The 14,182-nt window shown below is 44.8% G+C and overlaps 1 protein-coding gene across 7 annotated transcripts in view; it reads left to right on the forward strand.

The window, feature by feature from the left end:
• The first annotated feature begins 976 nt into the window (after nt 1–976).
• LOC147628693 (uncharacterized) overlaps nt 977–14,182 on the forward strand; it is a 45,684-nt gene continuing 32,478 nt past the window's right edge. For 4 of the 7 annotated variants that reach the window (XR_015268162.1, XR_015268161.1, XM_086813910.1 and 1 more), the window contains exons 1-3: nt 977–2,915; nt 3,023–3,125; nt 3,228–3,293. Coding sequence is in view for 5 of the 7 variants with exons in the window: in XM_086813910.1 (XP_086670036.1) it covers nt 2,318–2,915; nt 3,023–3,125; nt 3,228–3,293 (767 nt within the window). In the remaining 2 variants the exon portion in view is untranslated. The remainder of the gene's footprint in view (nt 2,916–3,022; nt 3,126–3,227; nt 3,294–14,182) is intronic. The other 3 variants (XM_086813908.1, XM_086813911.1, XM_086813912.1) reach the window with 3 other exon arrangements.

The following is a 14,182-nucleotide window of genomic DNA, read 5'->3' on the forward strand; positions in this document are numbered from 1 at the left end:
CTTACTCTATGGTTGTGTAAAACCCTCTATCTCAGGGTTTGGAGTTTCTTACTCTATGGGGTTGGGTTGTGCGGTTTCTAAATGGCACTTGACCTACGCCAACCTGGCTTTGAGATTGTAGGCTTGCGGCCTGGCTTTGAGGTTGTAGACTTGCGATGGATAAGGACACGTTATGTGATTGCTTTTGTGGAACCCTTGGGTTTGAGGTGTTTGTTGATTAAAGTCACAAATAATGGTAGACAAAGGTGGACAAATTAGCTATCAAAATAGTTTACGAGTGGCATGCAACAAGTATCTTTTTTATGTAAAAGCTTCGGTTAAATTATCCAATGCCCCACGAGATACAACAAGCATCTTTTTTTATGTAAAAGCTTGGGTTAAATTATCCAAGGATGTTGGTTTGGTAAAAAAGAGCTCAAGGCACTCCTTACTGTGTGGGAAACATTCACCAAAGTGTTGTGCATTAATGCCGAGTGAGTTCATAGTCAATGCATAGCGCTAGCAACTATATAATTGGCACCTAAAGATGAGTTTGATGCACTCATCATGAGATGCTCCCACCTATAAAGTTTGATTCCCATGTCATGCCGTTGATGATATATTATATACAATGTCATTAGCAGTTGGTGAAAAAGAGCTTAAGGCACTCCTTACTGTGTGGGGAACATTCACCAAAGTGTTGTGCATTAATGCCAAGTGAGTTCATAGTAAATACATAAGCGCTAGCAACTATATAATTGGCACCTAAAGATGAGTTTGATGCACTCATCATGAGATGCTCCCACCTAGAAAGTTTGATTCCCATGCCATTAGTAGTTGATGAGATATTATGTACAATGTGTTGATGTTACAACTAAGCTTCATTATAAATACCCCTTTGTAATTTAGGCTGATTAAAAAATAGTATAGATGTGTTTAAGCATTCAAGCTTACTGGTTATAGTATTTTGAAGGGCCCACCCCTCTAAAATTGACATAATCTAGTTGCAGTATCACAAGCAATTTTTAGAAATAGTTAATTATTAACCACATAGTTAATTATTAACCACTTCGCAAGTTAATCGTAAGGCGCTTCACCATCTTATCCACGTGCCCAATCCAAATCTTGTAAAACGATTGCACTTTCGAAGCTCTGACTTTGTTTATAGATTTTACGTATGTGAAGAGGTCTTCATAAGTTGTTCTCTGTTAGTTCTTCTCAAACTTATCCTCTTTGGTCAACTCGAACACCACCAAAAGCAAGCAGATCTACCATGCAGCAAACAAAATTTACGTCCTTTTCAAGCACTACCTAGCAAAGGTTAAATTGCGTAAAAACCTACCTACAAGAAGCACGTTCAAAAGCATTACGGTGGGGAGAGAGCGCCACCAACTCTTTTTATTGTGCTCAGCATCTTCACCGTCCAAGCCATCAACAACGCTCCAACAGGTGGGAGGCCGAGCAAGGAGCCTGCAGAGATCAAAACCAGACCAGCACACCAAGCTGAAGTCTTCTCTATCGCCGTTCCAGCAAGCCAGTTCTCAGAAAATCTTTCCCTGCACGAGTTTTCGTGCTGAATCTGAGGTACTTCCTATGTATCGTCTTCATCTCCTTGCATTGAAACCTTTCTTTTGTGCTTGTCTTCAAATTCTTCTGCTTTGCTTCTTTTCCAGCCTGAAAAGCGTATTATGTTTGCCTTGGAAGCTCTTTCTGCTTGCAGTTGTTTTTCTCCGCCAGAGTTCAACTCTAGAAAGCCTTAACCGCTTGTGTTGCAACTCTAGAAAGTCTCTCATGCTACATTTTAACCCTAGAAATCATCATCCGCTTGCATTGCAACCCTAGAAACCTCCACCTGCCTGCATTAAACCCTATAAAGTTTATTTTTCTTGCTTTGCATTCCTACATAGCTGCTTTTGCTTGCATCTTAACTTTATTTGGCAACCCAAGAATGCTTCATCTGCCTGCATCACAACTCTAGGCACGTAGTCTACTTGCTTTCCTACCCTAGAAAGCTTTTTCTGCATGCGTTCCGACCCTAAGAATACATATAAGAGGCAGGATATTTGCTTTGTACTTTGGCAGTTTTCTTCTTCTGTCTCTTGCATATCAGAAAATTTCAGCCCTAGAACAACTCAACTTAAGGCACTGTTTGCACATTAGCTTGCTTCACTTTCCTCTGCTGGAAGTTTCATCCAAGTTTTCAACCCTGGAAAGGTGGAGCTACAGGGATGCGGCTTCTGCTCGAACCTTTCTGCAGATTTTGAGCTTCCGTTATGTGCACCATTGACTAGATGCAGCTTCATCTCCCTGTGCAACACAGACTTTCAACACCAAAAAGATGAAGGCTATCCTTGTATACTTGCTTGTTTCGCTTGGTTTCATAGCTCTCGTCCTCTTCTCCAACCAGCCTCATCGTTTAAAGTCCAAAGTGCACCGCAATTTGCATCCGGGACGCCGCCTTGTTGTGCGCAAATTGCACATCTCGCCGGATTCCAAGCATGAGAACGTGGCATTTGATCCAATCGTGGCAGGCTTGGAACGCAAGCGGGAGGACCGAATCTGGGAGAAAGAACATTTTCAACAGCAGCACAAGCAATGGTCTCAAGACTCAGCTGGAGGAAATGCACACGATGCTGCCCCCCACCCTGAATCTCAGCCTGAACCAGAGGACTGGGATTATTCTGATCCTGAAGAGTACTTAAATGACAAGGATCAATTCAATATTTCTTCTCGCATTGCTACTCTCTTCCCCTTGATTGACAACCACCCGCCTGATGGAACTATTAGCCTGCTGGAACTGCAGGATTGGCATCTCCAGGCAGCCTTAACTGAAGCTGAACATCGTACAGCCCGTGAAATGGAAAATTATGACAAAAATCATGATGGCATGGTCAGCTTCTCTGAGTATCTGCCTCAAGCGTCTTCGGAAAACTCTGGTGTGTTGTAATGCTAGTGTTAACTTGAAGACACCATAAACATAGGTCTTAAAGCTGCATTCTGAAACTTGTGTCAATTGACCTGTTTGCTTGTGTGATGTTGAAAGTAAATGATTCCATGGAACATGGTGGAGTGGGTTGGTGGAAGGAGCAGTTTGATGCTGCAGATGAGGATGGGGATGCCCTTCTTAATGCCACAGAATTCAACAAGTAGGCTTGCAGCACCGAGAAACATTTTATCTGCTGCTTTTTGCCCATTTCTATAATCAACTTGTGTTCACAGGGTAAGTATATTTGGTGGTTAATTTGCAGCTTTTTGCATCCACAAGACAGTCACAATGAGAAGCTGCATCAATGGCTACGGAGGCAAGAAATAAAGTAAGCTTGGCTACAGGCTTAACTCGCACTGTTTTTTTTAAAATAAAATTGAGTGTATTACAGAATTCAGAAAGAAGTATTGAATCAGTTGCAGTCTTCTGACATTGTAAGGCACCCTGAGCTAGTAAGAGGTTGTTAGATTGTTCAATCCTTGCAATGAAATCTAATATGGCTTAGAGGAGTCGAATGAGGCGTGTCACAGTTTTCCAATTGTCAGCTCAGTAGAACAGGCTGGCGTCATTTTTAATTGATTGGCTAGCCCCTCTTATGGAACTTGTAATGATAGTTCTTCATGGCCCGAGTCCTGACTCCTTTTCAACATCATTATAAACTGGTAGTGGCATTACGGCACATTACACAACATAAGAGAGAGTGGAAGCAGCTGAGGATTGAATGCGAAATGACCAGGGGCAGAGCTTTTACTGTTTCATGCAAGCTGCAAGGTAAGGAAGGGGCTAATGCAGATCAAGGACAGCAATTTGGCATGCAAGGGCAGAAAAGGGCTGGCAGAGGAGGCCACATGAAAGGGAAGTGCCATTAAGTGGTTTGGCACTAGCGGGCAAATTTTTGGCATAAAAAATTTTCTACGAGGTCTCACACTTGCTAGAGACTAGAGCTTCATTCACTGCTATTATACTACATCTTTTGAGTTTGTTGACAGCAATTCATTGGTATTCTAACATGTGTCGTAAAGCTATGTTTTAATGAAGTAACATTTCTGATCATCCAATTTCTGGTTTGTTCAAGCTTGAAGATTTGGATGTTGTACTCAACGTTGATTTGCAATAACAGCTGCGTGGTAGATCAGGCTTTATCGGAGAGCTTGTTGCTTGTGTTGACTAGAGGGTCTTTTATTGTCATATCTTCAGGACACCAAATGTGATTTGTTTTATTATTATTATTTTTTCCCCCGGAAAAAAGATCCTTCTATTAGTTACGATCAAACAGCCATAGGCTACATGTACAAGCTCAGAACCCTCAAATAAGGTTTAGAAAATCTGGGAGAGGGTAGTTCCTTCATGGCTGGCCACTCTAAGAGGGAACTACCTCATACAATGGGGGGTCCGAGCCAAACAAGCGGTGTGTAGGCACTAGTGCCAAATATCCATGGCGCCATGTGTGTAAGAAAGCCTCTCACTGAATGCGCAGAGGTCCCTGGTGCCATGTGTGTAAGAAATTTTCTTGCCGCTTGTGCATGTGATCTGAACCTCCTTGGAGCTTCCCCCTTGGCCGCGGAGGGTGTGAATGATATGGGTCCATATAGCGCAGATGAACTTAGTTTGGGGGGGATGAGGATACCCTCGATGGCCTTGTAACAATGGGTCCACCATATTTGCCATGCAACAATCTTGCTGATGTTGACATGTGCGTGGAGACGAGGCCTTAGATGACAGGTTGGGAGTGGGAACTATGTCAATCCTGCAATGCAAAAGTTGGAGAGCTTCGCCTTCTACTACCTCCTCATAGTGGAGGGCAAGATGCGTCACAATCACCTAGGCAATGTGATGATACTTGTTGAAGATCTCCCGGTTGTGTAGAGGTGAAGAATCCTTTGACATATCTGTTGTCCTTTGGGGAAATCCCAAAGGCAATGACGTTAAGGCTCCAGGGTGTGGTTGCACTACACACAATGTACTAGCCTACCATCAATAGCCAACCGAGTGCCGATAGTGAGGCCGCGGTGGACTTACTACTAAAGGCTTGGGCATAGTGATATATGCGGTCCGATGAGGACACTCTATTGGTGGTTACCTTTGCTACTTTCATTGATGACTACTCTAGGCATACCTAGGTGTATCCTTTGAAGGGTAAAGATGTGTGTATCCTTTGTTACTTTCATTGATGACCACTCTAGGCACACCTTTACTTTGTTACTACTCTAGGCATACCTGGGTGTATCTTTTGAAGGGTAAAGATGTGGTATTTATGTGCTTCAGACTTTTCTTGTTCAATGGCTGAAAATGTGTACGGTCAGAAGCTTGGTACATTACATACAAACAAAGGTGTAGAGTATAAGTCAAAGGATTTTGTTGCATTTATGGGTGAAAAAGATAAAACATCAGTGCACAATGCCTTACACACCTTGTGACATGCGGGGGATTGATCGTAGTAAAACAACCTTAGGCTAAACTAAACTATACTTAATTATACTTAAGAGATAGACAATGGTGTCAATGCAATGCAATGAAGCTATATTAAATGGATGAGTTATAATGAAGATCTATAAATAGATCTATGTTGTCCCTAGATAAGTATCTATCTCAGGAAGATAGAGATAAGCTGAATGCTGATGATGAATGACTGTTGCCGTCTCCAATGTTGAGGTCCACTCTTGGATTACTGGCTTTCCTCTATGTAGGAGGTAGGAGACGATGACTGAATGCTGAATATACTGAATTGTTGATGATGATGCTGAACTGTTGATCTGTTGACTCCCCTTGCTCCCTAGGAGGGAAAACGCTGAGAAGAATGCAACATGCTTAGATGCTCCATGACTGAAATGATGCGCTTCTATATATATTGGAATTTGGATGCTGGTTGGGTATTGTACAGCAGTCGGCCAGATGTCAGGGACTCCACGTCTACATTAAATGCCTAAAATACTGCTGTCAGCTGCTGTCGACTGCCATAAATGCGCACGACTTCATAAATGCTCTGCTACTGTAGTCGGCTGCTAACTAGATCTTGGCGGCTAGCTCCACAGTCCACAAATTGAAGTGATAAATACTCTAAATGCTATGTACCTACTGTTGGTGCTGTAGAAGCCCCAAACACATGCTCATGCTGTGTTATATGCTGTAAATGCCTGGATAAATGGATTAATGCTTATGGATGCCATGTCACTTGTACAACGTATAGGGTGTGCACGTGACATTCTCCTCTGCTAAATTGTTGTTGGGTGATACACCTGGCAACCTTTCGACTCCTCTGCTGATCCTCCTCCATTGAAACCCTTGCCCCCTTCTGACGTCTTGTGTCGGGACCGAGGTCGAGTTTCTTCATTGTAGGAACTGAATGGCAAATGTTGCTAAAACTTCTTGGAAATACTTCGGTCACCCCTTAACTGTCTATGGAGTCCTTTCACACACCATGTCTGTCGTTCCTGATCCTTTGAACCTCTTGAGGCGATGTTGGAGCAAACTTCCGCCTTCTTATGCGGAAGAGAACTCCCTGCTGCCAGCGGAAGCCCAAAACTCCATTTACTCCTTTGATGATGGATGCCATTCTTCCCCAGAAAACTGATGGGCAAAACTTGTATGCCTTGTAGATGCGAGATGCTAGATTACTGCTATGATGACTACTATGCTGATGCAAGTGTTGTGCAACCCTATATGTTGTGCAAGAATGCAGATGGATGGGTTATTGATGCATGCCTAAGGAGAAAACCCTAAGGATGGCCTACAAGATCTTGAGAATTGGATTTAATTGAGCGGAAGCGACTAACATGTTGACTTAGTGAATGATTGAACATGAACTAAGGCTGCTTACCCTGTAAAACTTTGATACCAATGTGACATGCGGGAGATTGATCGTAGTAAAACAACCTTAGGCTAACTAATCTATACTTAATTTATACTTAAGAGATAGACAATGGTGTCAATGCAATGCAATGCAGCTATAGTAAATGGATGGTGTTACAATGAAGATCTGTAAATAGATCTATGCTGTCCCTAGATAAGTATCTATCTCGGAAAGAGAGAGATAAGCCGAATGTTGATGATGAATGACTGCTCCCATCTCCAATGCTGGGGTCCACCCTTGGAATGTTGACTTTCCTCTTTGTAGGAGGTAGGAGACGATGACTGAATGCTGAATATACTGAACTGTTGATGATGATGCTGAATTGTTGATCTGCTGACTCCCCTTGCTCCCTAGGAGGGAAAACGCTGAGAAGAATGCAACACGCTCAGATGCTCCATGACTAAAATGATGCGCTTCTATATATATTGGAATCTGGATGCTGGTTGGGTATTGTACAGCAGTCGGCCAGATGTCAGGGACTCCACGACTACATTAAATGCCTAAAATACGACTGTTGGCTGCCGAATGCTGTTGTCGGCTGCCATAAATGCTCATGACTTCATAAATGCTCTACTACTGCAGTCGGCTGCTAACCAGGGCCTAGAGGCTAGCTCCACAGTCCAGAAACTGAATTGATAAATGCTCTAAATGCTATGTACCTACTGTTGGGTGCTGTAGAAGCCCCAAACACATGCTCATGCTGTAGAAGCCCCAAACACATGCTCATGCTGATATGTTGTAAATGCTTGGATAAATGGATTAATGCTTATGGATGCCATGTCACTTGTACAACCCATAGGGTGTGCACATGGAGATGGCATGATGTATGGTCAAGGGCTAGGATTTGCCTCGTGGTTTTTGGTTGGAGGCTGCTATGTGTGCTACTGTACTCAATAGATGCCCAACAAAAGCCTTGCTGTCTATCGCGCTTTACAAGGCTTGAAATGGTAGGAAGCCCTCAGTGACTCACATGCGAGTTTTTGGTTGTTTGGCTTATGCTCTCGTGCCTAAACAAAAAGATGACATAAGCTGGAGGATAAGGCGGAGCAAAGATTCCATACTCAAGAATGACACTTGGGATTTGGCAGATTTCCCATATGGCAAGGTGGCCATACGTACATAGTGGGTTTACAAGCTTAAACAGAAAGCTGATTGTATTATTGATCACTACAAACCTAAGAGTGTCCAAGATCCAAAAAAGCTAAAGGTCATGAACATAGGAATGCCAAAAGCCAAGGAGCAGTAGAATGAAGCAATTAGGCCTAGCAAAGGGAAGGTGATTAGAGATAAAACACAGTCAATGGTCTTGAGGAAGAAATTGTAAGTGCCACCTTGCTCTATTGACAAAAATGAGGAGACTATTTAGAACAAGCTTGAAGAACCAAAGACATCAAAGAAAAGTCCTATCAGTGACAAGGGTAAGAGTAAAGTGGAGGAAGAATCCAATATAGATCTTGCCATGGATCCAACAACCAGTTTTATGATTTATCCGGTGGTTGAAAGAGGAGATGCAAAATTCAAGAAAGGAACTAAAACATCTCTGACAACAACATCTCTCAATGGCAAAGAAAGGAAATGGATACTAGGCCTTGAAGATGAGAGGATAGAAAGACTCAGAGGAAATGCTAAGGATTATGCCCAACAGAAGGTGATGGATTTTGATGAGACCTTTGCACCCACATCTCATACGACTACTATCATTTGCATATTTCTTTGGCTACGCATCATGGAAGGATTGTATAGCGGTTGGACATCAAAACTGCCTTTTTACATGGTGATTTGCATGAGGAGGTCTATGTATCTCAACCTCATGGCTTTGTGATGAAGGTGTAGGAAAGCTAAGTATACAAGCTTAAGAAAGCCTTGTATGGTCTTAAGCAAGCTCCCAGGGCATGGTACGAGAACATACATACATACTTGGTTGCACATGGATTTTGCGACAGTCCAACTAAGAGTACAATGGAGTAAAGATTTATTCTGGGTTATCGTCTTGTATGTTGATGACATGCTGCTCACATGCCTTGATGTGGATCAGACTTCAACCTTGGAGGTTGAGTTACGTGGTGCATTTGAGATGTTAGATGTGGGTCTGTTGGAATGGTGTCAGTGGTTCTGTGTATCTGGTATGATACTAGATGCAAGACCACTGTGTGGACAGTTCGGGTTTGCATATAGGAAAGGGGCCAGCCCATAGGGCTACCCCAAGGACATATATGGGCATGGGGGAGGTGTAGAACCACCCCCATAGGGGCTAGGAAGGCCTTGGTTGTGCCCACCAGCCATGGGATGGCCATGGAAGGGCTGTAGGACAGCCCTAGGGCTCCTGGACAGGCAGCCGACAGGGTACACAGCCCTAGAGGACTGTAGGCTAGGTGTGGGGTAGCCCACACAGGCTGCCCAGCAGCCAGAATGTGAGGCGCATGGTGGCCAGCACCTATTGGTGTGATGCGTAGGCTTTTTTAGCATTAAATGCTATTTATTCAGGTCGTGAGACTTATTTTAGACAGCCGACCAGCAATCTAGAGGGGTATAAATACTCATTGCATAATTCAGGTCCAATCATCTCATATTTCACCAAGTGCTGAAGCTGATCAAAGGGCCAGGACAGCCAAGGATAAGCTAATGCAGAAGGCTTGAAGGATTGAAGGTCAAGGGCAGAGGATTCTCCTCAGCCAAGAAGGTTCAAGTTAAGTCTTTTATTTCAGTTTTGCATCATTCTAATAAATGCAAATACACCATTCGTGGTGGGGGCCCTACAGAGGGTATTCGGGACCCAATACTTTGTCCTCTTCTCCCTCTCTCTCTCTCTCTCTCTCTCTCTCTCTATTTTTCTGCACATCTACATTCAGTTTTGTGTGTTAATTTTCGTCACGACAAGTGTGCTGTTTTTCTGAGCATTGAAGTTACCGATCTCCTCTGAAGCTTCGGCATGTTACAGTGGTATTAGAGCCTACTTCAAGTGTAAAGATTCAGCAGGAAAACAATTTTTTTTTCTTGCTTGTGTGGTTATTTTTCAAACTCTGGTAGACCACCTCTTTTGGAGTGACTCTTGTCCCTCGAAGGGCGGTTGGTTTTCAGCCTCCAGAACCCTCCGGAAGTCTCCCGCACACATAGTGGATGGTCAGATTGCGCTTCGTAAAGGAAGTGCGTTTTCTGGCTAGGCCGAGCTTTGACAACGAGAGAGACCAAGAACCTTGGGACCAAAGTGCACCAGGCAGCCTAGCTAGGGCATCAGGCATGTGAGTGTTACAGAGATGTTCCAATAGATGATGCGAGCAATCGCAGACCAAGAGTACCAAGTTGGAAGGGCAAAATGCGCAGATATTGGCTGTGGAAGGAGGGTAGGTGTTTCTTTTGTCATACAAAAGGACACACTTCTTGGGAGTGTCCTAAGAAGACTACCGTTCCAAAGACCGTCGCCTCAGTCTCTATAGTTTCCGTGGTGAGCTCAACTCCCACACAGACCGTAGTGGTTGCCCCTAGTTCTTTAAATCCCAATGCTTCAGTTAGAGCAATCATTAGCTGGGAGCTCGAAGATAAGTAGAAGAGCACCCATGACCAGGAGTATGAGCGCAACGAATTGCTCAAGACTTTTCGCTACATAAGTGGCTAGAGAGTCGTCGTCTTGTTTGACAATACCGCTGGAGTCGGATATTCCAGCAATTTGGTGGTATGATTGAGTACCTTCTCTAGGAAAGACCAATCCAGTGACTGATGCTTTGAGCAGGAAGGGACAAGTGACTTTGATTTAGACCACTAGACTCGACCTTGTTGGTACGGGACTAGACGACATGGAGCACATGTATGCGGATTTCGAGGAATTTGGTACATAGTGGAAACAGGCATTGGATGCCACAGGACCATGCCACTTTTTGATATGCGATGGTTGGGTTTTCTACAAAGGCCGAGTCTCGACTATGTGTCATGAAGTCGTTCAGGGCAGCTCTTCTCCATGACGTCCATGATGCCATGACTAGTGGTCACAGGGGCATGAGTTCGGCTTTGCAGAAATTGGAACGGCAATATTATTGGCCAAAGATGAGGCGAGATGTGTTTTCATATGTACAACGTTGTGATATTTGTCAACAGGTGAAAGCTTCTCGTGGGAAGAAGATAGGGTTGTTACAGTCCTTGCCAATTCTTGAGGGACCTTTCCAAGACATTTCGATGGATTTTGTCACGAATCTGCCTCCCAGTTCGGGTAAGCGTAATACTCGGTGCTTAACTATAGTTGATAGATTTAACAAATTTGTTATGCTTATTCCATGCAGGGCCAATGTGATCGTTGAGGATGTTGCCTAGTTGTTTATTCGACATTGGTATCCGATTGGCGGGATTCCTAGGACCATAGTGTCAAAGTGAGATGCCAAGTTTACCAATCATTTTTGGAGGGCATTGTTTGATAACTTTGGTATTAAATTGATTTTTTCTAGTGCATTTCACCCATAGACAGACGGCCAGACAGAGATCTACAACCAGTTGGCCTTTGATGTGCTGAAGTGTTATGTCCACGATTAGCAAGGTAAGTGGGAATCATATTTGCCTTTTGTTCAAGCTATTTTGTATGATTCTTTTTCTTTAGCTATTGGCACGACTCTATATGAGGCAGCGTTTGGAAGACCATTCCAGTCGCTATTGACTAGGACCTCGTCTTTAGTACCTGAAGCGAATAGATTGACGGAGTCTTACCCGGAGATTTTAGAGTCGGTAAAAGACAGGTTGGCTAAAGCGAAGAAGGCCTACACTCGACAGGCCAATAACGACCGAAGGGATATGAAGTTTGCGGAAGGTGATTGGGTTTATCTTCGGATTATGAAGCAAAGGTTAAAATACGTGGGTAAGCGATGCCCAAAGTTGCTTTCAGGAGCTTCGGACCTTTTCCCATCCAGAGAAAGATTAACGAGGTTTCAATGAAGTTGAAGCTACCTCCGAGTTGGACTATGCACGATGTGTTTCACGTTAGTTGGTTAAGGCCATAGGCAGGTCCGATCCCTTCAGAAGGTAATGACGAGGCGGAACCAGATATTATTGATGAAGCTGAAATTATGGTTCCAAAACAGATCCTTTTGCACCGCTTCAAGCATGGCTTAGGCCGAAGACAAAGACAGTTCCTCACAAAGTTTTAGGACCGAGGGACCCACGAAGCGGTATGGCTTGACAAAGAGTTTTTCGACGACTATCCAAAGTTACTGGCGGATTGTTTGGAGGCTATGCAACTTCTGTCAAGTTAAGCAAAAGGGGATGTCACGTGCATCCCGCACTTGGATGCCATGTAGACATATCTGTACGGAAGGTGCAAGATCTGGGTGGAAAACTGGTCCCATGTGAGTCCAGTCCCGGACGAGTCAGCCAAGGTCCCACTCCAGTCGTCCGCCGAGGTTAGGTGTGCATGGTCTTGCACATGCGTCCAAGGTCAGGTGTGCATTGTCTTGCACATGCCTCCAAGGTTAGGTGTGCATTGTGCTGCACATGAAACAGTGCCAGCCTGCGCTGTGAGTTTCCCTTTGGAATGATGTCAGTGGTTCTGTGTATCTGGTATGATAATGGATACCAGACCACTGTGTAGACAGTTAGGGTTTGCATATAGGAAAGGGGCCAGCCCATAGGGCTACCCCAAGGACAGATATGGGCATGGGGGAGGTGTAGAACCACCCCCATAGGGGCTAGGAAGGCCTTGGCTGTGCCCACTAGCCATGGGATGGCCATGGAAGGGCTGTAGGACAGCCCTAGGGCTCTTGGACATGCAGTGACAGGGTACACAGCCTTAGAGGACTGTAGGCCAGGTGTGGGGCAGCCCACATAGGTGGCCAACAGCGAGAATGTGAGGCGCATGGTGCCTAGCACCTATTGGTGTGATGCGTAGGCTTTTTTAGCATTAAATGCTATTTATTCAGGTCGTGAGACTTATTTTAGACAGTCGACCAGCATCCTAGAGGGGTATAAATACCCATTGCATAATTCAGTTCTAATCATCTCATATTTCACCAAGTGCTGAAGCTGATCAAAGGGCCAGGACAGCCAAGGATAAGCTAATGCAGAAGGGGTGAAGGATTGAAGGTCAAGGGCAGAGGATTCTCCTCAGCCAAGAAGGTTCAAGTTAAGTCTTTTATTTCAGTTTTGCATCATTCTAATAAAAGCAAATACACCATTCGTGGTGGGGATTCTAGAGAGGGTCTTCGGGACCCAATATTGTGTCCTCTTCTCTCCCTCTCTCTCGCCTCTCTCTCTCTCTCTCTCTTTGCCTTCATTGATGTATACCATTCTATACTCCCAGTATGGTACAGGATGGAGCTAGCTAGGTTGCATATCATGATTGTATACTCCATGCATATAGCTTTGCATTCTCCTAGCAGTAGAGCTCCATCACCTCCCCCTCTCATTGTACTTATTGCACACCCAGATTCAGCTTTTTAGTTCAGTACTTTTTCATTTTGTTGAGATGACAGAGGATACTCCACACAGGTACACTGTTTTGTCTCATAGGCCGAGTTCGGTCTTTTGGAAGACGTTATTAAAATCTTTCTTTCTTTCGTTCTTTCGCATTTTGGTCGCCAGCCCCCTCTGGGCCTGCCTCCCGCCAGCCCACTCGCCTTCGCTTCTGCGCCGCCCTGCTCGGCCCGTTCACCCAGTCGCCCCCCCTTTCAGTCTCTGCTCACTTCGCATTTGTCTCGCCAGCCCACTCGCCTTCGCATCTCTTCAGCACCGGTTTCGCCTCCTTCGCATCTCTGCGCTAGCCCACTCGCCTTCGCATTTTGGTCGCCATCCCCCTCTGTGCCTTCCTCCCGCCAGCCCACTCGCCTTCGCTTTTGCGCCGCCCTGCTCGGCCCGTTCACCCAGTCGCCCCCCCCCTTTCAGTCTCTGCTCACTTCGCATCTGCCCATTTCGCATTTTGGGGGGCCCCCTTTCCCCACCCACCCTTGCTCAGGCCCCCAAGGCAGCAACATAACTCTCCCCTGCACCTGTTGCTGAGCATCTTGTAGGTCGCATATTCTGAGTCTCCCCCAAAGGGGAGAGGGTACCCTTGAGGGGAGACTCGTTCCACCAACAGCCCTATCCTTTATCAGCAGCAACACATGGGAAGTAAGAAGTCTTTTGCCTCAGTCACCGCTTCACGATTACCGCCCATTCCTCCACCCGTGGGCAAGCCGACACCATGGGAAGCCTACCTCATGCAAGAACTGAAGAAACTCCAAGGAGAATTAGCAGCACTGAAACACGAGACTATCAAGAAAGATGAACAAATCAACGAATTGAAAGTGCAAGTGCAAGCCATGAAGACGAAGCAAGAGGAAGCACGAGAAGGATCCATACCTACAACACTACAAATAGAAACGACAAACCATGTTTCAAAGGTAAATTCAGTTAAC

The sequence above is a fragment of the Cibotium barometz genome, chromosome 19 (genome assembly GCF_041138505.1).
Source record: "Cibotium barometz isolate CiBa-2024 chromosome 19, ASM4113850v1, whole genome shotgun sequence".
In the NCBI taxonomy this organism is placed as follows: domain Eukaryota; kingdom Viridiplantae; phylum Streptophyta; class Polypodiopsida; order Cyatheales; family Cibotiaceae; genus Cibotium; species Cibotium barometz.